This window comes from Rhododendron vialii, chromosome 7a (assembly GCF_030253575.1).
Source record: "Rhododendron vialii isolate Sample 1 chromosome 7a, ASM3025357v1".
Taxonomy (NCBI): Eukaryota; Viridiplantae; Streptophyta; class Magnoliopsida; order Ericales; family Ericaceae; genus Rhododendron; species Rhododendron vialii.
In genome coordinates, this window is record NC_080563.1 from 17,835,122 (window position 1) to 17,859,296 (window position 24,175).

The following is a 24,175-nucleotide window of genomic DNA, read 5'->3' on the forward strand; positions in this document are numbered from 1 at the left end:
AATGTCATAGTGGTTCGTTACACAGACAAATCTTATATGTAGACTTTTTTTTAAAAATGTGTTCATATTTCTTGATGTTTTTTGTTATGCTTCAATTAATCATTTCATTAGCTAAAATAAAGAAAAAATATATGATGTATACATTTATATTTTCTTTCTTAATAGCCTTTTTTTTTTCACATACAAAAATAGGCCCCATGTTGTAAGTTGGCCTGGGGCCTCCAAACGTGTAGGGCCAGTCTTGGGCCAGGCACGAGGTGGGGCTTTGCACTTCTCGGTACAAATGTAGACGACTCTATTTGGTTTTCGCTCCAGAAACCAACTCCTTTTTTACATCACGATTCTTCATAAGTTTTCTGTCATCTCTCCACATACTACTTGAAAAAAAATTCTCAAAATCTTTACCAAATGTACAAATTGTCTGGTTGAAGGGTGAGGGGGTAAAAAGAAGGATAGGGAGGAACTGAGGTAGAAATTAGTTTTGTCAAGAATTCACTAAAAGGAGATATTACCTCTAACTTAAAACTAAGCAATAAATATCAATAATAGCGTAAGAAACTACTAGTATCAAAATGGGTGGTCATTAACTCTATCATCCATTTTTTCTGTATTAATAATGTGGTTTAATAAGACATCTATGGAGTATCAATTTAGTTGATTTGTTTAGGTGAAAATAATTTACCTAACTAACCAATCTCAGGAACTCATGATGAGCTCAACGACTAATTCAACGGCTCACATTGCTTTAGGGCCCACACGTTTCTGGAGAAACATTTCACCCACAATCATTTTACAACCACAACCATTTACACAAATATTTACACAAATTCACTTGCATTAACATTGGGGCCTACACACACTACACCTCCCGTGTGTGTAGAACCCATCAAAAAATGTGAGTGTGTGTACTTGTGGTTGAATAATAATTGTTTTGCCCAACCGATTATGGCTGAGTATGTCAAAATAGGTACATTGTGCGCATTCCGGATTATGTGAGGCTCCCCTCTCATTCCATACAAATAATTCTAGCCGTTCGATAATACTTTATTTAAGGGTTCTCGTGAAAAACAAGATTAATCAATCATCTTGATCGGTTTATTCAATATTTGTCCCAAGAATTCAAGGACTAAAAATTGAGTAAAATGATCCAGCCATACCGAAATTCGATTGAGCTTTTTTTTTTCCCCCCAAAACTCTTAAAAAATATAAAAACTCTTAAACTGACCTAGACTTTTGATTTATAAAACAGAAATGATACAAACTTTTTGGGCACAAATCATGCACAGATCGTGATGTGGGGCCCACTTTAGGTTCCACACAAACGATCCGATCCGTTCATTAAAGTTCATTAAATGTAAGATATTTTTCAAGGGTCCTCACACAAAATCAGCTCAATCCGATACCTATAAGTGCTCGATCCAATCATCTACTTTTCATTATCTTGAAATCTAAATGAAAAGTTTGATGATTGGATCGAGCACTGATAGATATTGGATTGAACTGATTTTTTGTGAGACCTTTGAAAAAATATTTTTAAAAAAATATTTTACATTTAATGAACGGATCGAATTATTTGCTTGAGACCTGGAGTGAGCCTCACACCGCAATCTGTTCACAATTGCTGTGTGAGTAGCATGACTCTTTATAAAAGGAGACATTTACGTGAAACTTTCCTCTCAGTCCGTTTGATCGAAAAGTCGAGTAATAATTCTGGCCTTTTGGTTTTGTTGCTTTCCTTTTCAGACGGACCCAGCGATCGGATCATCTCATAAGTAAATAAATCACCACGACCTTTTCAGTTTTCACTCTCTCTCTCTCTCTCTCTCTCTCTCTCTCTCTTCCAATCCCAAAAGTAAGTACGCTCTCGCTCATCAATCAATACTCCATACTTTTTTTTTGGGTAAATGATCTGTTGTTCGTTACAGAACTAAATTCTACGAATATATGTATACGTATGTGTATATGTACAGTGTATGTATGTACTCCTACATGTATGTGGTGGTTAATCATTGTACTGTTAGCTTCAACGGTTTAAGATCTGGATTTACCAGTTTGCCACTCAAGAAGAACTTTGACTTTTCAAAGGCTTCCATTGTTGACTTGTTGGTATTGGGTGTTTCGTTGTCACCGATGAAACGCGAATTTTGACTTTTTCTGGAAATTGGACTACGAGATTTGTATACGAAGCTCGTGAATCAACTGGGTCTTTTTTCAAAAGCATGGTTTCAATTTCCATGATCGAAAGTGCTTTTAGCAAAGTAATTTGATGGAAAGTTCGACCTTTGTTTGGAGCTGGAACTGATTGGTGATTGTAAAGAAGACTCAGCAGCCGCTGATTTGGAGAGTAGTTTTGTCCCAATTTGATACAGAGAGAGAAAGAGAGAGAGATTACAGAAAAGATTCCTTCACGTGCAACTGCGAAGGTGGTAATTAGACAAATTCAATCCTGTGTCTTCTGGAGAGAGAGAGAGAGAGAGAGAGAGAGAGAGAGAGAGAGAGAGAGAGAGAGAGAGAACTTTTCTGAGAATGTTCAATCAGTCGTTTGGTGGAATCTAATCACTTTTAGGGAGATTGTGAAGGTATCAGGGGAATTCTGCGTTTTTTTTTGGCTGATTAAGAAAAATTATCAGGGCAATTCAGGGGTCTTGGGAGAGAGAGAGAGAGAGAGAGAGAGAGAGAGAGAGAGAGAGAGAGAGAGAGAGAGAGAGAGAGAGATGGGGTCTTTCATAGGGCATGTTCTACCCGGGACATTGTTTCTTCTGGTTGGGCTATGGCATGTTTGGAGCTCTGTCGTGCGCTACGCATCGAACCCAAAGACGTTTAGGGTTAGGGTTTGGCATCCTGTAACGGGTTGTAATGGTAGGCTCAAGTACCTGGAGCTTTACATTGTAGCAATAGGGGCTTTCATCGATATGTGTATAGAGCTTTTGTATTCAACCCACCTCAAGTTCTTTGTTAATGGTGTGTTGAACCCTTCTCACATGAACGATTTCGAGCACTCCGGGATGCTTCTCATGTTCTTCATCTTCGGTGTCATCACCCTGCTATCAGAAAAAACCAGGTCAGTGTGTTTCTTATCGAATGTTCGAAGTGTTTTTCGTTTGTAGTTGTGCATAATTTTGTTTATTTTTTTGTGAATATGTGGGAAATTGAAAGAGAAGTTCAGATACTTGAATTTGTTGTTGGAATTCTTTAAATTTGAATGGTGCTCTGCTTAGACTAATACAATCTCGGATTGGTTTAGGTGAGATAGTAATGCATTTGGGAAGCTAGACAGAGAAATATTTTGGGTACTATGCATCATTGCTTCGTATTCTCTTTAGGTGCATATTTTGGCTTGTGTTTCAGGTTTTGATATTCCTCAGCCTAGTTTACTTTGCAACTATAATATTATGTGATGTAATGCAATTCAGTACTACTTTATTGTTTCTCAAAAATGTTGCCTTAAACTAACTCTAAATGCAACCCTGTGAAGAGCATATACTGCATATGGAACTTGGTTCTAATGCTGGTGGATTCATTATTCATGTGGCCAGTTGCTCTTTGAGAATTAAGTTCCCTTTTGTGATATCAGTCCTAGAATTAGTGATCACTTATAGTATTGATAATCGTGGTAGTTTTCACATCGAATTTGGGTAAGTTCTATTGATCACTAGTGGTAATTTTAATCATGGCAATTTTCTTTTCCACATCGGCATTGGATAAGTGCTACAAGTTCAAGTTTTAGGAATCTTTGAGACATCAAATTTCCCTTTATTGGCTATAGTGACACCTTATTCACAGAATCACATTAAAGGCTAACAAAGAAAATGAAGAGCTACAATGATAGATTTGTAGTAATGTGCTAAGCTGTGAGCCATTTGCTATGAAAAACTTTGCTTAGTTGTTCTCCTTTCTGTTTTTCCAAGTTCTTCTAACGTATTTCATTGCGACACTTCAATGCATAAGAAATTTTGGCATCTCCAAACTCGTAAGAAATTCACGAAACTTGTTCCTCACGAATCTCAGATTGGACAACATCCATTGTTAGACCTAAGGTGGTTCTTCTTGTAATATATCATCTTGATACGACATTTTAGTCGAAGGTTTTCTATATACTCTGTCACACGTTCAAGAGATGAGTTGTTTATATACTATATAAGGAACAAAATGAGTGTACTATTCAGTATTGATTGCAAATGCCAATGATAATTATCTCAGAATATCTGCCTGATGTTTCTTCAGCATCAATCCCCTCTGATGTAGCCTCATTAGCCTGGTTAGATACTGTTCTGCCCTTAATTCGAGAACCAGCATAGTTAGAATTTGCAGGTGAAAATTTATAGGATATATTGTCTAGTTTAGATGCAAATTGTCTGCCTGTCTCAAACAATTCTTTGAAATCATCAGGGGAGGTATGCATAAAGAGATTAGAAAAGTTGCCTCTTAAACTATCATTTTGAGTGTGGTAATAATAATACAAATGGATTCCCAACCTGCCACACTCGTATTCTTGCAATGTGAATGTCTTTTGACAATTGACATGATAAGAAGGATTTTTTGGTCAGGATAATGACTAACACGTTTTCCTTATTCAGCTTTCTCCCCATGCCAGAAGGAGCTCTATGCCTGATTGCTGCCACAGCCTTTTGTGCAGAGTATCTCCTGTTTTACTTCCACTCAACCAGCCACAAGGGCCTCGAGGGATACTACCACCTCCTCATTGTCCTCCTAATAGCCCTTTGTGTCTTATCCTCTGTCGCCGGCGCCCTCTTCCCAACCAGCTTCCCTGTTGATTTGTGTTGTGGCATTGCTATAACACTCCAAGGCCTCTGGTTCTATCAAACTGCATTTACTCTTTACGGTTCCATGATGCCTGAGGGTTGTCAGCTCAAGAACAATGAGATTTCATGCCATTCAGCGGACTCTGAGGTTCGAGGCGAGTTACTTGCAAATTTCCAGCTGTTTTCCATGGTGCTTGGTGTACTTGTTGCTGTTGTATCGTCATATATTTTCGCAGCTTCTAGATTTGGGCATTCTGATCTTAGGAGCTTGCACACGGCTGAGGATCGGCCTGATCACATGAAAGTAAGTGCTGTGTCTCTACTTTAGATACCATTCCTTTAGAGTCGTTCATTCTTGTTTGCATTTCTTTTACCCTTTTTGCTCCTTTTGTGTTTTCTTCCTATTTGGTTTATTATTTTTTGTTGGATTGTAGTCGCCCTTTTACTTGGGAAATTGTTCAACATTGCTCAAATTGAAATGTGCAACATCTTATTTACAGTAGCAATAGAAATGACAGTTACCTTTGGTCTCAAGTATTGTTCTCTTAACATAAACAGAACTTAAAGCACTTCCGAAAACTTAAGACTCACTTTTTTGGGAGACAAATTACAAGCAGACAAACAGTGATGTAAATACAAGAAGGCATGTACATAATAGTTCCAGTTGAACTCCTGTTCGGCTCTTTTCTGAATAAGAATAAGTGAGATTGTTTCCGTTATCATCTGCGCATGGAATATAAGCATCTTTATTCTGTAAAGGTATACTCAAATGTGTATGCTGACCCAAAATAATAATAGTCGGAAACCATTTAATGCAGTGACATTCATATATATGGCCGGTTAGGGAAAGTGATGTATATTCTCGTGCATGATTGAGATATTTTGCTTTCTCAGCCATGCTGAAGCTGCTTAATATTTACTTTCCAGGTCTCAAATCCGTTTGTCTTGGAAGGCTGAACCGATTTTGGCACGAGGAACTCAAACAAGTTAATCTGGTAACTATGTTGCGAAGACGTGTTGAATAGAGCCAATCCTCATTTAGTGATCTTGAGAATTTTGTAGTTGATGCAACCATTGGATTAAAAATGGGATGTATCCTGAGAACATATACAGCAGATACCAATAATCTAAGTCGAAAGTTCATTTTATTTTATTTTTTCTTTTTTCCCCCCCATCTATTGGGGTTTTGGTGGTGTTAATTTCAGCGGATGGACTACATGTTGTTTTCGAATAATTTTTCCACTGCTGCTGAATGCTTAACCAAGGAATTTGCAGAGCAATACGAAAGAAAAAGCAAATGAAAGGGGAACCAAAGAAATAGGGCGCCGCTATTCGCAGCCCTTTATTTTCTCCCGTAGCTCACTATATTTCGGTAAATGGTTGTTGAAAATCATAAATAACATTTCGGTAAATTGCTGTTGAAAACAAGATTATATTTCGGTAACTACATGTCGAAAATATGTTCAACTTTCGGTAAACAACTGCCGAACATGCATTTTCGGTAAACATCTGTTGAAAAAAATATTATATTTCGGTAATTGGATGCTGAAAATATATCTCAATTTCGATAACTAACTGTCGAGTATAATTGGAAATTTTTAACGGGCTATAGGAGTAAATAGAGGGCTACGAATAGCAGCGCCCAAGAAATATGCATGTTTAGTTTCTTCCCCTCAGTATGTTCTTGTTTTCCCATTTCCCATTTTTCCTCGGATAAATTAAACGGACACCTCTAAACTATCGATTTCTATCACTACCACCCCCTAAACTTCAAAATTGGAGAAAGACACCACCTAAACTACTCAAGTTAACCCACCTCGAATCATACCTGTCGAAGAGAGACGAAATCGACATACTACTCAAAATCTCGGTGTATGCAACCAGGATCATCCTCGCCTCTTCTTTCCTCCCTGAAACCCTACCCCTACACTGTCGTTCAAGAGCTTCGATTCAACGTAAGCCGAAAGTGTGGGGGCGTGATTTCTTCGTGATTCTTCTGGTGCGGCTATCTCCGAATATGGGACCGTGAAGGCTAACGCCGGTCTTGATGTACCTGCAGAATCGGAGGGGGCTGTTCCTCCGGGAAGAAGCTCCGATGAATAAGTCAGTAGGTGGAGAGAGGAAGAAGTTTAGTAAAAACAATGTTGGAGAGAAAGAAGTGTTGTTTTAGACCAGATTCGGGATCCCCTCTCTCAGTGGTCATGTTTCTCTATTTATAGGCAAAGAGGTGAAGTGCTGAGCAAGTTGGTCATACTTTTCACGTGTCTCGTTCTGCTCGGTTGGCGCCTTCTAGCAGGGCCTTTTAATGAACACCACTTCCCTAGTCTTTCAGAGCCACATGGGTTGATGTCAGAAAGGTCACATCGTTCAGAGATGTCACTTCGAATGTCAGAGAAGACAGCTTACTTATCAGTAGATATTTATGGAAGGTTCCACAATCGTCTAAGCTCGGCGGGACCCACGTCCGCCATACGAATTATCCGAGCGTAGGATATCCCGACCGAAGAAAACCCTAGCCGAACAAACGGAAGTTCGTATCCGTGCGCTTGATAAGACCCCGAGCGAACTCATGTGTCGTACGTTCGGATATAGCTTATAATTGTTCGGTGAAGTACTCGTGGTTCCGTCTATCCTTCGGTCCGGCCGATGCCCAAACTTATTTACAGGTGAACTGTGATAGCTTTGATGATGGGTCAAACAGCGTGTGAACCCTCATCCTCCTTTTTGGACCTTATGAACCTTCGGATATTTCGGCCCCCTACAATAGCCCCTCAACTCCTTCTTTGCTTGCTCAGAAATGAAGGAGGAGTTGAATAAGAATCTGGCCGAACGCAGACATAAATCCGAAGAACGATAAATCCGAAGAACGATCGACCGGACGAATCGTAGAAGTCGAACGAACAGAAATGCTTGGAACGCTTCGATATGTGCGCGCAGCTTTCATTAAATGCTTCTGTAACCGTCGATTTGAATCGATGCCAGGTGTCACGATTTCATTGGGTGGTGGTACGGCACGCTTCACACCTGCCACGTGTCCTTCATCGAGCGGCACATCAGTCTCCCGCCCAAATCCGACGGTCAGGGTGAGAAACCGCTTCGAATTCTGTACTCAGTATAAAAGGGGCAAGGGGAGGAGAGAGAAACTCACTTTCTCTCTCATTCTCGATCGTGTCTCTGTTCAAACACCGTTTCAGACCAAAAACCGCCAGAAATCTGCAGATTTGAAGGTTTTGATCACAGATTTCTCTTGATTTCTAAGGTATTTCTCAAGTTCTTTCATCCGTTGGTATGATTTGTGTGTTTTTTGAGTGCTTTTGCCCCTTTTGTTGGCTTTTTCTTTTTTGTTTGGACTGAAACGATCGCCTGATAACCCAGGTGTTCATGTGTTCTTCCGAACACGTGAACACCTTCAAATCGTGTTCTTCCGAACACGTGAACACCTTCAGATGTGAGGTTTTTCCAAAGGGGCAGTCTTTAAGAAGCTTTACAAGCCCTGTTAAGCTTCTCAATCTCTGTTTCCCCATTGGAAACGCGTAGGGTTCCCCATCGTTTCCCTGAGCGGTATAGGTCCTTCCTTCGAAATTTCTTCCGAAGGGATGTCGCTCGGGAAATAACCGAGCAGAGTTGGGATCTCCCCTAACGACACAGAACACCGAACGTAGGCACTTAGATTCCTGGCCATGCAAATCGCTAACGGTCTTATCCCATGCACTTATTTGTTTCTAGGTATGGAGTCTGCAAAGTCAACTTCTTCGGGCGAATCTTATCGGTCGGTGGATTCTAAAGATTCGGATTTTGGTAGATCCGAACCAGGGTTAGCCGAAGCTATAAGAGATTTCGCCCGGAACTACCGAACGGGGTCAAGTGGAAGGGTCCCCGAGGGTGTAGAAGGCATCGACTACCCCGCCATGGTGGCTCCTCTCCGAACAGTGGGCCCATACCCCAACATAATAGACGTAGACGACGATTCATCCGAGAGAGAACCCCCTCACGACGAGGTTGAAGAGGGAGATGAGGCCGAGGGAGGCGATGAAGCCGAGTCGGAGCAGGAAACTCCAATCGCTTTAGCAAGCCGAACGGATGAGGGAGTGGGCGCCGGAGGAGAATCCTCATCGCAACCTCCGAAGGTGAAGCGAAAACTCGTTCAACTGGACCCCGATGTGATTCCCGACCGAACGATGAAGGACCCCTGCCCTTACTTGGAATGCTTCCAAGATAAGAAGAGCCTGGACACCTTCCGAGCCGTTTACGACATCCCCAACGACGTTATCATTACACCTGTCCGAGGGAATCGAATAAGATTCAGTGACGAACACGTCACCGTCCCCTTGATGGCAATCACAGAAGGGGGCCTTCGGTTCCCGATGCACAGAGTTTTGAGAGAGATACTTCACCGTTTCAATCTCACTCTGTGCCAGCTGAGCGTCAACTCCTACCGCATCATTCACTCTGTAATCGTCCTTGCTGAGGTGAAGATGTTCCGACTAGAGGCCTTCCACTTTTTTGAAAATTATATGATGTCGAGAAACGTTCGGTATTCTCGGTACTATCTTTGCTCCCGGAGAAAGATGCAGAAAATCATTCCCGAGGGCATGTATGACTCGGAGAAATGGGCCTCCGACTACGTCGAGGTTCAGGGAAATTTCCAATTCCCCGAACATGAATATGGCCAATTTGACATAGCCACACGAAGGGGAACGCCGAGTAAGAACACTTGTCCGTTATTTCAAATGTTTATTCCTTCTGTTGCTCTTATTTCATTTGTCAATTTTAACTGACGATTTCATGATTTTCTTTGGCAGATACTACCAAGCTTAACAAGGTACTGTTAAGGGCGGCCAAAGGTTGCGGTCTTGCCGACTCCCTGCTCACTATCCCAGCGGAGGAGAGGGACGCCCCAACAATCCTCAAATATAAAGCTACATACGGCGGTCGGATCCGACGAAAGGTAACTGACGAGCCCGAGCAGTCCGAGGACATCCCACAAGAGCTTCAACCGAGCTTCGACAAACCCCTCCGAGGGTCAATCCGACTTCCGACCGAAGAAGAACCTTTCCTTGAACAAGAAGTTATGCCTCCGAGAAATATCAAGGAAGTTCTCCAGAAAAAGCTGGAAGAAAAAGAGAGGGAGAAGGCCCAACTACTGAAGGCTGGAACCGCAGCCGCTTCGGGCTCGGCGCCGAGCAAGAAAGCGGCACCTCCCCCACCCTCCAAAAAATGACCACTGAGTGCCCCTCTTTCCCCGAAGGAACCACCTGCGAGCAAGAAGACGATGGCGGCCTCGAAGGGAAAGGGCCAAGAAGTGGAGCACCCGAAGGAAGCCCCCGCAGAAGGAGAAGGGAGGGTGACTGCCTTGGACCTTGACACCCCATGGGTGCCAAACTTCATCACACCTGGCAAGAAACAGGTTCTCAAATCGGACAGCCTGAGGGAGGACCCCTCTCTGGCTTTCACTCTCCACTCGGGGCTAGCTTTGCCGAGGGATGTACAGAGTCCCCCTTCTCTGAAAGCAGCCCTGAGTGAATACTACTATCACGTTGGAAGGGTAAGTAAATTCTTTCATACTTGTTGTGGTTTTTTTTTTTTTTTTTCACATATGCCTTATTTCGTCGGAATGACTTTCATTTTGCTTTGTTTACAGGCCACCCAGTCCATAATGAGTGCCCAACTTCATCTCACCGAGTATGACAAGAAGTCAAAACTGCAAAAGCAGTCGGTGGAATACAACAAGGCCCTGGCCGAGGAGTACAAGAAGGGCTTGGAGCAATCCGAGCTCGTGAGGCAAAGCCTCGAGGTCCAGGTTGCTAATCAAGACGACCTCATCAAGGGGTTGCAGGAGTCTGCCGAGCAAACCAGAGTCGAAGGCAAAGATGAGGGGCTGGCTGAGGGGAGAGCCTTGGGGAGAGAAGAAATGAAGAAGGAGATGGAGAAAGAGATGCTGGGGCAGTACGAGAAAGGATATGCCCAGGCCGAAGAAGATGTGACCGATCAAATCCTTGAAGTGCAGGATGAGATCAAAGAGGGCCAGCACAAAGAGAGCTTTATGCTCGGCTACAATAGGGGTCTTGATGACGCAGGCGTTGAGGCTGACGACGAGAGGAGGAGTTTGGTGGAAATACCATCCTTCGCCCTTGCCGAAGTGGCAGCAGAGGAGACGACAGCTGACGCTGCCGACTCGACCACCCTACCAACCCCAGCCGACGCTCCAACCCTACCAGTCCCTGCCGACGCTGCAGCAGATTAAATTTGTTCTTGTGTAGTTTTTGTTTTTGTTTTTTTTTTTGAATATTTTTGTATATGGTTGGCTCCGAACAATGAGAACCCTGTCAACCAGTGGATGTAACTAAAACATGTTGGAGAATTTCTTTTTGAATGACAATCCTCTATTCGTTCGGTATGGATGTTGTTTCCACAATCCTCCATTCGTTCGGTATGGATGTTGTTTCCAAGTATATAAATATTTGCCAAGTCTTTTTATTCGGTATATACATCATAACTCAGAAATTTTCGAAGTCTTTTCATTCGGAAGGACTGTTTATGTGATTTTGAAGTCACTAAGAGATGAACTCAGGTTTACCCATATAGTAGCCCCCTGCCCTATTGTATTACTGGAGGAATAGAATAAGGCAGTAGGATGGGAAAACTGAACCGAAAAAGTGATCATGGGTTTCGAGAGTTTCACCCGAACAAACAAATGGCTTCGAGAATTTCACCCGAACAAACAAATTATCATGGGCTTCGAGAATTTAAACCAAACAATCAAATTAGCATGGGCTTCGAGAATTGCACCCGAACAAACAAATTATCATGGGCTTCGAGAATTTCACCCGAACAAAAGATGTTACCGGGGCTAGATGAAATACCCCCTGTACAAGAATAAAAAAAATAAAGCAGAAGCGGTCAAATGGGGAATGCCAACACTAGCCATGGAATTTTCTTAGTTTTTGAGCATTCCATGGATTGGCGATTGGCGTTCCATCCATCTCAGCAAGCTTATAGACACCGTGCCCGATCTTCTCCACCACTCGGTAAGGGCCTTCATAGGGATCCTTCAGCTTGGTTAACTTTGTCGCTTCGGTAACCATCCGAAGGACTAAGTCCCCGACGTTGAAAGGTCGAGCACGAACATTGCGGTTGTAGCCCCTTGCAACTTCTTGCTGGTGCGCGGCGTGCCAAAGGTTAGCATTGTCACGTAGTTCTTCGGCTAAGTCTAACTCGGCACCCACAAGAGCATTGTTGTCTATAGGGTTAAAATTCTCCATTCGGGCTGTAGGGATCATAGTAGATAAAGGGAGGACAACCTCCATACCGTAGGCCATAGCAAACGGAGTACGGCCGGTGGACCGCCGAGGTGTTGTTCGATAGGCCCACAAGACGTGTGGAAGCTCTTCCACCCACTTACCGAGCTTCCGATCCAGACGGCGCTTCAGCCCCCGAGTGATTGTCTTGTTCGATGCTTCGGCTTGTCCATTACCTTGAGGATATGCCACCGAGGAATTTTGGATGGTGATGTGGCGCTTCGCATAAAAAGCTTTGAGAGCGGAGGCAACAAATTGGGAGCCATTATCAGAAAGAATGGCGTACGGCACGCCGAACCTGGAGATGATGTGCTTCCAAATAAAGCGTTCCACGTCCCCGGCGGTGGTCTTGATCATGGGGGAAGCTTCTACCCACTTGGTGAACAAATCTGTGGCAGTGAGCATGTACTCAAATCCTCCAGGCGCCTTCGGCATCTTGCCAACTATGTCAAAAGCCCAAACCGCGAACGGCCACGGACTGGTGATCATTTTAAGGGGAAATGCAGGTTGGTGGATGAGAGATGCTTGCTTTTGGCACCGAACACAGAGCTTCACGTATTCTTTGGATTGTTTGACCATCTTCGGCCACCAATAGCCTTGTGTCAGGGCACGCAGTGCCAGTGACCGTCCTCCTGAGTGAGCCCCACAGCTACCCGAATGAAGTTCCTCCAGAACGGCTGGCACAAAATTGGCGGCTCGGCAACGGATTTTGTACGCTTCGCGCTTGTTCGTCGGTAGCACTTGCTTCTTTAGGTAAGCAACCACAGAATCCAGCTGGCTTGGGCCAAGGGTGATGGCCATAACCTGTTCACACGGCTTTTCGAAGCTTGGTTTGGGGACCTCGTCAAAGGTGATGGTGCGACTGCCCGAGGTCTTGTAGACTGAAGCAAGACCTGCAAGGGCGTCAGCATGGGCGTTATGCTCCCGAGCGATCCACTCCACTTCTACGCGTCCAAATCTTTCGAACAAAGCTAAGACGTGGCTCACGTAAGCATTCATACGTTGATCCTTCGCTTGATAATCATCGTTTAAATGCCCCACAATGAGCTGAGAGTCACAAAAGACATGAACCGAATCTGCATCCAGCCGAAGAGCAAGTTGGAGGCCTGCAATTAGAGCTTCATATTTCGCCTCGTTGTTCGTCGCCGTGTACCCAATCAAAACCACGCTTTCATGAACAGTCCCGCTGGGTGACACAAGGACGATGCCTGCACCAGCTCCATGAACATTAGAAGCTCCATCGACGGTCAGTCGCCAAGCGTCGCCGGAGAAGAGCTTCCATTGTCGTTTGGGTTTCTTACGCCCGAGGGAATACCGAGCACGTAATGGTTCGGTACGACAGCTGGACGGCCCTTCCAAAACCTCTTCTTCTTGAATCCAAGCTTCTTCAGCGGCAGTTGCCAGGGCATTGGCCTCGTCTTGTAAGCCGGGAGTGAGTTCGGCAAAGAAGTCGGCCAGGACTTGCCCTTTGATAGCTGTCCAAGGCTCGAATTGGATGTCGAAGTTGGCCAAGTCTTGAGAGAACTTCAAAATCCGGCTCGACGTGTTCGTTTTCCGAAGAACAGCTTTGAGAGGAAACTCAGTGAGGACCACAATCCTATGGGATTGAAAGTAGGGCAAGAGGCTCGTTTTAGCAGAAATGAGAGCCAATGCTAACTTTTCCATAGGCAGATACCTCGTCTGAGAATCCGTCATCGTTTTACTGGAATAGAAGATCGGTTGATGGTCCATCCCCTCTCTCCGAACAAGAACCGCGCTCGTTGCATGGTCGAAAACAGCAAGGTAAAGATATAGATCTTCATCGGGCAGGGGTTTGACGAGCAAAGGAGCATGAGATAGGTATTGCTTTAAAGACTGCAGAGCCTGCTCGCACTCCTCTGTCCATACAAATTTGCGTCGGCTTGTTGTGATTGCTCGGAAGAATGGGCGGCAGAGATCGCTCGAACGTCGAATGAAACGGTTCAAGGCAGCAACCATCCCTGTGAGCCGCTGTACCTCTTTAATTGTCGTCGGAGCTCGGAGCCTCTGCACAGCCAAAATTTGGGTTGGGTCAGCTTCGATTCCCCGGCGACTCACCATGTACCCTAGGAATTTCCCCGAGCTAACTCCGAACGCACACTTCTCGGCATTGAGACGTAGCTTCCTATGTTTTAGAACAGCAAAGACCTCTCCCAGATCTCGAAGGTGATCCCGAGCGAATATGCTTCTGCAAACCAAATCGTCAATATAAGCTTCTACTTTTACGCCGAGCATGCCAGGAAACATCTTCGTGATGGAGCGCTGGAAGGTGGCGCCTGCATTCTTCAGGCCGAACGGGACAACCTTGTAGCAGAAAGTTCCCCGAGGCGAGATAAAGGCCGTTTTTTCTTGATCTTCCGGATCCAAAGCTATTTGATGGTAGCCCCGATACGCGTCCATGAAGCTCAAGCGCTCACATCCTGCCGTTGCATCTACCATCTGCTCAATCCGAGGAAGTGGAAATCGATCCATAGGGCAGGCATCATTGAGGTTCGTGTAATCGACACAAACCCTTAGTTTCCCATTTTTCTTCGGGACTACCACTGGGTTGGCAAGCCAGGTGGGGTATAGCACTTCCCGAATGGCGCCAGCTTCCAACAGTTGATTCACCTCTGCTATCACAGCTTCGGTATGTGCGGCCGACGAGCGTCGGACTTTTTGCACAACCGGTCGCCTATTCGGATCTACATTCAATGAGTGCATGGCGAACGAAGGGTCCACGCCCGGCATGTCTTGTGGAGTCCAAGCAAAGACCTCTATGTTTCTCATTAGGAATTGATACATCTCCTCACGTTCGTCCATGCTCAATGAACTCCCGATCAAAAAATATCTTCCTTCTTCCCCAGGAATGGAAAAACGTATTAGCTCCTCGGTTGACCGTTGTTTGGCAGGTACACCAACATCCTCAATCACTGGGATAGGAGTGGCAGCCACGCATTGTACCTCCATGCAGCTCTGTTTGTTCGTTACAGTGCTGATGTAGCATTTCTTGGATTGGATTTGATCGCCTCGCAGGCTCTCCTGTCGTCCGTTCCATCCGACGAATTTTACCACCTGGTGATACGTTGAAGCAACCGCTTGCATTTCGTGTAGCCAGGTTCGGCCAAGAATGACGTTGTACGGACTTGGCGAAGCGACCACCACAAATTCGATCTCCAGGATGCGTGATCCAGCTCGCACAGGGAGGGTAATCAGGCCGAGTGGCCATACCGGGGCTCCCGTAAAACTGACAAGGGGAGTTGACGCCGTCCGAAGTTGAGCGGGAGATAATCCGAGGCTCTGATAAGTGGAGAAAAACATGACATCGGCCGAGCTTCCCTGATCTATCAATACCCATTGTACGGTTGATTTTTCAATAGCAACAGTGACAACGAGGGCATCTGCATGTGGAAGTTGCACTCCTTTTAAGTCGTTGGAAGAAAAAGTTATGGTGCCGCCGAAGCTCGGATCTTCCCACTTTCGCTTTCCCGAAGCGCCCACGTTGCAGACTGATACAGAGGCGACAGCCCTGTCAATTTCTGAACGAAGTTCGGCCGCTTTCCCTTCGGATACTAGCCCTTGTATTACGCTTACGAGATTGCCAACAAGAGGGGGAGGTGGAGGAAGTGGATTTTGCCGAACGTCGATCCATTGATTGAGGTGACCGGCAGCTGCTAGCTCTTCTAGATACCTTTTGAAAGGTGGGCATTGCGTGGTGTAGTGGCCACGTTCCTTATGATACGTGCACATCCCTGGTCCGCTTCCGACGGTGCCTAAGAGTACCGTTGGCCAAACAAAGAACGGCAATTTGCCAATGATGTTAAGAAGTTTATAGATAGGTTCAGTGAATACCGTACGTTCGGCGACGTACTCATTCGGTCGGGGTTCTCTTTTCGTTTGTGTCCAGGATTGTGGCTGAGGGTGCTGCGGGGGTCGGCCCTTATTGTTCGACTTATTCGATGCCTGGCCCGAGCTACCCTGGCTTCCTCGCCCTTGGCGAACGTTCGATACCTGCTTCTTTGGCCCTATCGTCTTGGCAGGTTCAGCCTTTGACGTGTGTCGCTCGGCCATTGCTTCTTCGTGAACGCAATCCTTCTCGATTATTGTCATGAGCTCTCCCATTGTCTTAGGTGGATTTCGTGAGAGGTCACGAAACATTGCCGAGGTTGGATCCAACCTGTTCATGAAAGACTCGGCTGCTACTCCTTGATCACAGTCGGGAATAAGGTTATAGACCTCCCAGTAACGCTCGGTATAAAGCCTTAGCGTTTCTCCCGCAGCTCTCCGCATGTTCACCAGCATCGATAATGTCTTTGGTTGAATGTTGCTGGTAACGAAGCGTTTGCTAAGCTCCAATTCTAGCTCGTTGAAGCAAGAAATGGATTTGGGCTTCAACTGATTGTACCATAACATGATCGGTTCACTGAGAGTGAGCGGGAAGATTTTACACATAAGGGCGTCAGAAAAGTTATGGAGGCTCATGGTTTGCCTGAAACGACAAACGAACGCGACTGCGTCTTCTTTTGCCTCATAACGCTTCAGCTTCGGCATGACGAATCTGTGTGGCGGCCGCTCTTGTTGAATAGCATCCACGAAGGGGGAAGCCTTTGCCTTCCCGAGCTTCGAATTGTCTTCGGCTGCGACCTGCGGGACAACAGGGGGAAGAACATCAGTATGCCGCTCCGGAGTCTTTCTTTTTTCCCGCCGATGGTGCCGACGGTGCTCCTCTTTTTCCCTTGGTTGTGGAGCAGCTAACATTATGGGCGCATGTGCCTCCCTCAAGCTCGTCAATGGAGCGTTCCGAGGTTGAAGAGCCGGGTCGATGGGTTGATACACGGTTGGCAGGCCTGTGAATTGATCGGAAAGGATAATTGTATTATCGTGCTCCGAACGGTTTCCTCGGCTTTCGGATCGGTGGCGACTGCCAGAGTTTGCCGAATGCCTTCCGTCGTGTCGTTCGGAATCGTGTCTCAATCGAACCGAATATTCCCGGTTGCTGCTGCTGCGTACTTGCCGAGGTGGATTGTTTAAATCCACGGGCCTCTTCCCACTCCTTGGACTCAATTGTCATTCGGAATGCTGTTGCGTTCGGACGGTCGCGCCTCTTCCATTAGTTCCAGCTGTTGAGCCCGTGGCCGAGGATCGAGTACTTTCGGCACGACTAATGCTCGTCAGCCGAGGTTGTGGAGCGCCTTGGTCAAGACGCTCAAAGACAGTCCGTCGCTCGGGAACGGCGATTTCGGCTGTTTGATCTGGGCGAGGTGGTCTGCCCTGTTTGCGGTTCTTCTTCGGTCGACTGGGCTCGGCTGGATATTCGTTTGCAGGGGTTACGGTCAACCCTCCGTCTCGCTCCTCTAGCCGTTGTTGCAGCATGGTAATAACCGCTGCCTGACGTTTTTGCTCGGCCAAGGCGATATCCAACTCGGTCGGTGGAAAAGAAAGTTGGCGGGCTACGTGAGGAACCGCCCTAGCCGTTTGACGGGGCTCAAGGTTGATAGATCCGTAGCCCTCCAACCCGAGGGTAAAGTTCTCTGGGCCCGGAGGTGAGAGATGTTGAGCCATTTGTTCCGTGCAAATACGAAGAACAAACAGGATCTGAGATGAACACAGGCCCTCAACTGATTATGAACGCGAAGAACACAAAGAACACCCCGAAAGTTGTTTCCAAATTCCCCAGCAGAGTCGCCAATTGTGGGGGCGTGATTTCTTCGTGATTCTTCTGGTGCGGCTATCTCCGAATATGGGACCGTGAAGGCTAACGCCGGTCTTGATGTACCTGCAGAACCGGAGGGGGCTATTCCTCCGGAAAGAAGCTCCGATGAATAAGTCAGTAGGTGGAGAGAGGAAGAAGTTTAGTAAAAACAATGTTGGAGAGAAAGAAGTGTTGTTTTAGACCAGATTCGGGATCCCCTCTCTCAGTGGTCATGTTTCTCTATTTATAGGCAAAGAGGTGAAGTGCTGAGCAAGTTGGTCATACTTTTCACGTGTCTCGTTCTGCTCGGTTGGCGCCTTCTAGCAGGGCCATTTAATGAACACCACTTCCCTAGTCTTTCAGAGCCACATGGGTTGATGTCAGAAAGGTCACATCGTTCAGAGATGTCACTTCGAATGTCAGAGAAGACAGCTTACTTATCAGTAGATATTTATGGAAGGTTCCACAATCGTCTAAGCTCGGCGGGACCCACGTCCGCCATACGAATTATCCGAGCGTAGGATATCCCGACCGAAGAAAACCCTAGCCGAACAAACGGAAGTTCGTATCCGTGCGCTTGATAAGACCCCGAGCGAACTCATGTGTCGTACGTTCGGATATAGCTTATAATTGTTCGGTGAAGTACTCGTGGTTCCGTCTATCCTTCGGTCCGGCCGATGCCCAAACTTATTTACAGGTGAACTGTGATAGCTTTGATGATGGGTCAAACAGCGTGTGAACCCTCATCCTCCTTTTTGGACCTTGTGAACCTTCGGATATTTCGGCCCCCTACAGAAAGGCCTTCTGACTTGGCAAATATACTATTCCATTGCAAGGACCCATAACTCGGTCCCATAGTCTTAAAACCTCAACGGATGATGACCGAGCTCTACGGCATCGGCAACTGTTCCATCAAGTGAATTGAAGTCCACTAAGATTGTCTCTAATGGCATAACCAAAATTATTTCTAAAGTTAGCAATGTTGGTCCAAAGTATGGCCTGTTAGCAATGTTGGTCCAAAATATGGCTTATAAGGTCATCCACAGTGGCATAATCAAAAGCAAATTATTTTTAAAGTTAACAATATTAGGGTAAAAGATGGCTCGCAATGGTATAATCAAACTTAACAACATTTTTAGAAATAATCAAATTTTGGGTTTTGGATAACCAAAACTAGCAACCATTTTCAATAATCAAAATTTGTGGATCTCACACCACAAAAGTTAACTGGTTCCAAAATTTATGTACACGCGTGTTTCAAATGGTATTTTCTTCTTATTTTCTTCGCCTGCTCTATATCTCATTTTCTTTAGCCACAAACTCTTTCTTTTTCTTTCCCTCCAAAAGTGAAGCTCATATTTTTTAATCATTTACAATTCAACTCATTGTCACCGGATTAAGGTATTTCACTTTTTTTTCCGTTTTTATTTTATTCTTTTTCGTTTCTCTCCTTGTGGTTGAATACATGAAGAACCTTGCATTCTTTTACAAATTCAAGAACACATCTGTTTTTGTTTTTTTTTTAGTACATGATTTTTTTTCCAAATTCATAATATGAGGGAAGGAAGTCACCAATTTTTTCTCCAAAATTAAGGGAGAAAATCGATATATTTTTGTAAAAAAAAAACTGTAATTGAGGGAAGTGATCAATGGTGGAAAACATTTGTCGCCGCATTAAGGTATTTCACTTTTTTTTTCCGTTTTTATTTTATTCTTTTTTCGTTCCTCTCCATGTGGTTGAGTATATAAAGAACCTTACATTTTTTCATAAATTCAAGAACACATCTGTTTTTTTTTTTTTTTAGTACATGATTTTTTTTCCAAATTCATAATATTAGGGAAGGAAGTCACCAATTTTTTTCCCAAAATTAAAGGAGAAAATCGATATATTTTTGCCAAAAAAAAAGTGTAATGGAGGGAAGTGATCAATGGTGGAAAACACAAGGGGAGAGAGAGTGAAATTGTAGTGTATCCCTTATTTTAGTTATGGACTAGAAGTGACCATTGTGGACTTCAACATTGTTAAGCTTAGCAATCTCTTAAATGGATAATCAAAAGCTGATGTGTCAACTATTGGTTATCCATTTTTGATTATGCCACTGTGGATGGCCTAATGGAATAACAAAACTTAGCAACCCTTTAACCAATAACTAAATTTTGTCATTTGGATAGTCAAAATTAACAATATTTTCTCATTGAATAAGTAAATTTAAAGGGGACCACACACTCTCTCTTTTTTTCTTCTCCCATCACTATCGATGTATCTATTTTGCTGGAAAGATAATGGAACGGGGCCTCATGATGGATTTTGGGGGCCTGCATGCTGTCACAAGAGGGCAGCAGGGACAACAGTCCTCCAAAATGTTGTAGTTTCATCCTTAAATCCCATACCCTCCTCTTATCCTTAATAGTTCCGATAACTAAAATAAGTACTTATTTTTTTAATTAAACGTGAGATATTGTGATAGAACGAAATGTCTTGTAAAATGAAAAATAAGTATTAAAAAAATAAGAACCTTAGCTTAACGCAAGGGCAGAGGTATATAGGGGCCGGGGTGGCCCTGGCCCCACCCAGTTTTATATTTTTGAGTATATTTTACATATATATATTTTATAAATATTGATAAAAAAAGTTATAAACCTTACAAACATAATTGAAAGTAAGAACAATTTTCATTTCGAGAACACGAAATTATAGTGAATGATACCGTAAAATGACGATAATGTATTCGCTAATGATATGATAGCAACAATACTTGAGATTAATCCTTCAATTTATCAAAATCTTCCCATAGAAACTCAAATGAATTGATTTAGTCTTGAAAAAAATTATCGAACCAAGATTTCTTTAGTATTTCGGCCTCATCCGACTTCATTCCACTCCGCCACTGGCTTAACGGGGTCTCTTTTTGTGTTGATAGCAAAGCAAAGGAACTTAGAGGGTGTTCCACTTTCTTTTTTAAAGTTTTTTTTTTGAAAAAGAAGGTTTTTCAAGCTCAAAAATAATGTGTTTATGCAAATAATTTTCCTGCCAATATGGATCTTATTTGATAGATCTCATTGAGATCTTTTAAACGGTGTAAAAAAAATTAAAAAATTATTTTTTATTTTCATTATATTTGAGCTTGAAAAACTTTTTTTTTCTAAAAGTTATTTTCACTGCGCATCCGGAACACCCCTTTATTACTCTTATTTACTGTACAAAGTGCGAAAAAAAACTCCTGACTCGCCAAGCTTCCTCATATGTTTGTTTGGTCCGGATTCGGTCTGGTCCAATGGTTTGGACTGGACGTAATAGTTTAGATCGGGACTGTCCATTGGTCAATAGTTCGAATTTGTTCAAAACCTTTTATATGAAAAAGTCAACTCTTCCATGGACGAGTTTTCTAATAAATCTCAACCATTCATTGCGAAATGAATGGCTCATACATGAAATGTTGATCCACTCCAAACCTTTGGGCCTTGTTTGATAGCAGAGTTCAACCATGTGATTGGATAACTAAGGTGGAGGTCTCCTTAAAATTCTTGTTTGTTTTGGTTTTGAGGGTGGGATTGCTAATCCTTGAGGACTATGAATCCCCCCTTTTCAACGGATTAGCCATCCCAAGGGGGGGGGGGGGGGGGGGGGGGGGGGGGGGGGGGGGGGGGCATTACTAATAATCCCATCCGGTGGGTTTGGAACTATCACGCCCTCGATTTTCAACATAAATAAATAAACTATTTCGATAAAAGATCATCGCATAAGATAAATAATACCCAAAAGGAGTTCTCACCTGTTTAATTTACAAATCAAGTCCCCAAGTTAAGAGATATACATCCTTGGTGTAGACACTCCGATCTGAATCTCCCAATTGTTTTACTTCATTTTACGGTTTCTTGTTTCCCTGATGATGAGCCAGATCAAAAACAGTCTCGAGAGTAAAATGACTTGAGCTTGGAGTAAGTGGAGCCCATCTTAAACCCCAAAACCCTAAGTCAAAACCCTGACCTCAGGTTTGACAATCGCGTGATGAAATGGATCTCACGCGCGATGCTCCATCTGCCAGGTGTTAGTCAAAGTCAAAGCCTTGACTGTTGACCATCGCGGGGGTTGATACAACCCTTGCGCGATGAAGTCACTTCATCGCGTGATGGTCAACACCTATCGTTTTCACCTTTTTCCAGCTGGACATTATGATGATCATGGGGCTACTATCCTGTAGAATCTTGTTTTTGTCGACTGAACAGCATTTGCAAGGGCATGGATTGCACCACCCTCACAGCCACTCCCCTCACCTTATTGACTTCTTTCTCCACCAAGGAAGGCTGGCCAGCCTTGTTGACTGATTGCTAGGCCATGTTCTCCACCCATCAAGCTTTCCCCCATCTCCTATATATACCCCCCTTGGTTATTCTTACAAAGAGTTACAAAAAAAATAAAGTAAGAAAGCCTACATAATCTCTAATACCTCTCATACTTCATCACTCTAGTCATCTCCATACACTCCTTTCACAAGCTCTATACCCACTTCAAGCCACTTCCATATTCACACAAGCAAAGGTATAACTTTACTGCATGTTCACTGTTTTGATCCTAGAGGGGGGCTGGCAGGACCAAGGCTGGTAATCAATACCAGTCCTGGTCCTAAAGCTGGCAAAGTTACAAGAATCGCGTACTAGCAAACCTGCGCGCGATGGACCCACTCCCGCGCGCGACTATCCCAGTCAGCGCGCGACGGTAGTTGTGGGGATAGGATGTTAGTTATTTTCCACTTTCAGTAGTATCATAAATCACCGTGAGGCATATTTAAGAACTGGCTCACTGTCTTGCATATTAAAAATCCACAGTGTAGGTTAGTTTGCTTATCTAGTCACTCTGGAATGCCTCTAGGTTACTTCTGAACATGTCTCAAAGCCCAGGCATGCAAAGCAATTTCTGAAAGTCTAGTCAAGACACTCGCGCGATGAACTGACTCCATCGCGCGATGGTCAGTCTGCTTCCAATAGTTGTCCTTGCATGGGCAACTTGGTCTTGGACCCCTGTTTTAACTCCCCCACTGTTTTGGGGTTGCATCTTTTTCCTGTTTATTCTGTTTGTAATTATTGTTTACTTCCAGTACATATAAACTGCTTGGTTTGATCCTGGGTGTGCATTGGTCCTTCTAGAGCCAAGATGGAGGCAAAACTGAACCTGTTGGTAGGATGTTGATCATCGCGCGATGGTATGAGTTGGTCGCGCGACGGTTGACTTGCATGTTGGCAGACCCATGCATGCAAGTTGGCCGCTGCCCATACCAAATTCATATCAATGCACTGTTTTGATATCCAGTCGCAGTTTTGAGTTTTATCTCGTTTATTTTTCAAACATGACATCCATCCACGCTATTTTCTATCATGTCCTGCAAAGTGTTACAGTTTTAATCCCCGATTAACTGTTCCCCCACCCTAATTGGCTAAAAATTGTTTGATAAAAGAAGAATCGCAAATATTTTCACAAAATGCCTAAGTAGAGACCGATCTCCTGATTGGGTGAGAGGGGTGCCTTAAAACCCTTCCCCTCTCGTAACCTGGCTCCCGAACCCAGATATGGTTATGACGGACTGGTTTTTTAACTCTTTCAAATCAAATAGCACAGCAGGTGCTTCGAAATACGGTTCCTTGGGTGTCGGACCTTCAAACCCGAGTGGCGACTCTGTATTTTTGAGCGCTTGCCGTCCGCACTCGCGCTCCCTCGATTCCGAGCCCTTGCATCTTTCAGAATCCGGAAATTTCCAAAGGGCATGCTGCCCACAGTGGCGACTATGCTGGGGATCGAACCAATATTAATCCAGTCTTAAAAGTTTAATACACTTATGAACAATTCTTTAAAGTCTGTCAAAACGGTGAGCTTCGGGCTGCCGAAGGTTGGAATGGTGATTTAACAGGACCTTGTGTCCGGCCAATCCAATCTGGGACTTTTTTGATTGATCATTTGTGTAGTATCCTTTTAGAATGGACTAAATAAAGTGAGCCAAATTTGCAAAAGGCATTTTGCGATTTTGTGATTCTTCTTTTCTTAAATCAATTTTTAGAATTCTCATTTGCATCGATGTGGGATAAGCCTCGTTGGATCGTTTTTGCAATCCGACACGGTTTATCGGAGCCCGGGGACCCCGAATGACCAACAACCTTCGACGATGATGAGTCATTCCATCGTTTGACTGTTGCTCTGCGGTTATGCGGGCAGCGGAAGGTATATCTTGGCTCTAGTCCGAGGAACCCGTTACAAACCAAAACCGGCCTTTGCATATACAAAGCACTAGAACTCTTCAAACTAGGATAGGTACCTAATACCTATAGGGTAAGACCTACTTTCATCTAACCCCATATACAGTCTACATGTTACTGCTTTCCCTATCGCATGCACTGTACATACATACCGTTTTGCGTAGGAGCATGTTTAGGGC

The 24,175-nt window shown here is 44.2% G+C and overlaps 2 protein-coding genes across 5 annotated transcripts; one reads left to right on the top strand and one right to left on the bottom strand.

Annotated features, from left to right (window-relative positions):
* The first annotated feature begins 1,980 nt into the window (after positions 1-1,980).
* LOC131333844 (uncharacterized) lies at positions 1,981-5,916 on the top strand. Of its 4 annotated transcripts, none has more exons than XM_058368612.1 (4): positions 1,981-2,642; positions 2,681-3,061; positions 4,578-5,067; positions 5,691-5,916. In XM_058368612.1, the coding sequence occupies exons 2-4, from the start codon at positions 2,715-2,717 to the stop codon at positions 5,718-5,720; spliced, it is 867 nt and encodes a 288-aa protein (XP_058224595.1). In that variant the 5' UTR covers positions 1,981-2,642; positions 2,681-2,714; the 3' UTR covers positions 5,721-5,916. The 4 variants fall into 4 exon arrangements, with proteins under 4 accessions (XP_058224595.1, XP_058224596.1, XP_058224594.1 ...); XM_058368613.1 differs by having other exon boundaries at positions 2,685-3,061; XM_058368611.1 differs by having other exon boundaries at positions 2,689-3,061.
* Positions 5,917-11,683: 5,767 nt separating this feature from the next.
* LOC131332738 (uncharacterized) lies at positions 11,684-16,816 on the bottom strand. Its single transcript, XM_058367034.1, has 3 exons — positions 13,765-16,816; positions 12,541-13,626; positions 11,684-12,450 (listed from the first exon to the last, which is right to left on the bottom strand). Exons 1-3 carry the CDS (start codon positions 16,814-16,816, stop codon positions 11,684-11,686), a joined length of 4,905 nt encoding a protein of 1,634 aa, XP_058223017.1.
* Positions 16,817-24,175: the final 7,359 nt, after the last annotated feature.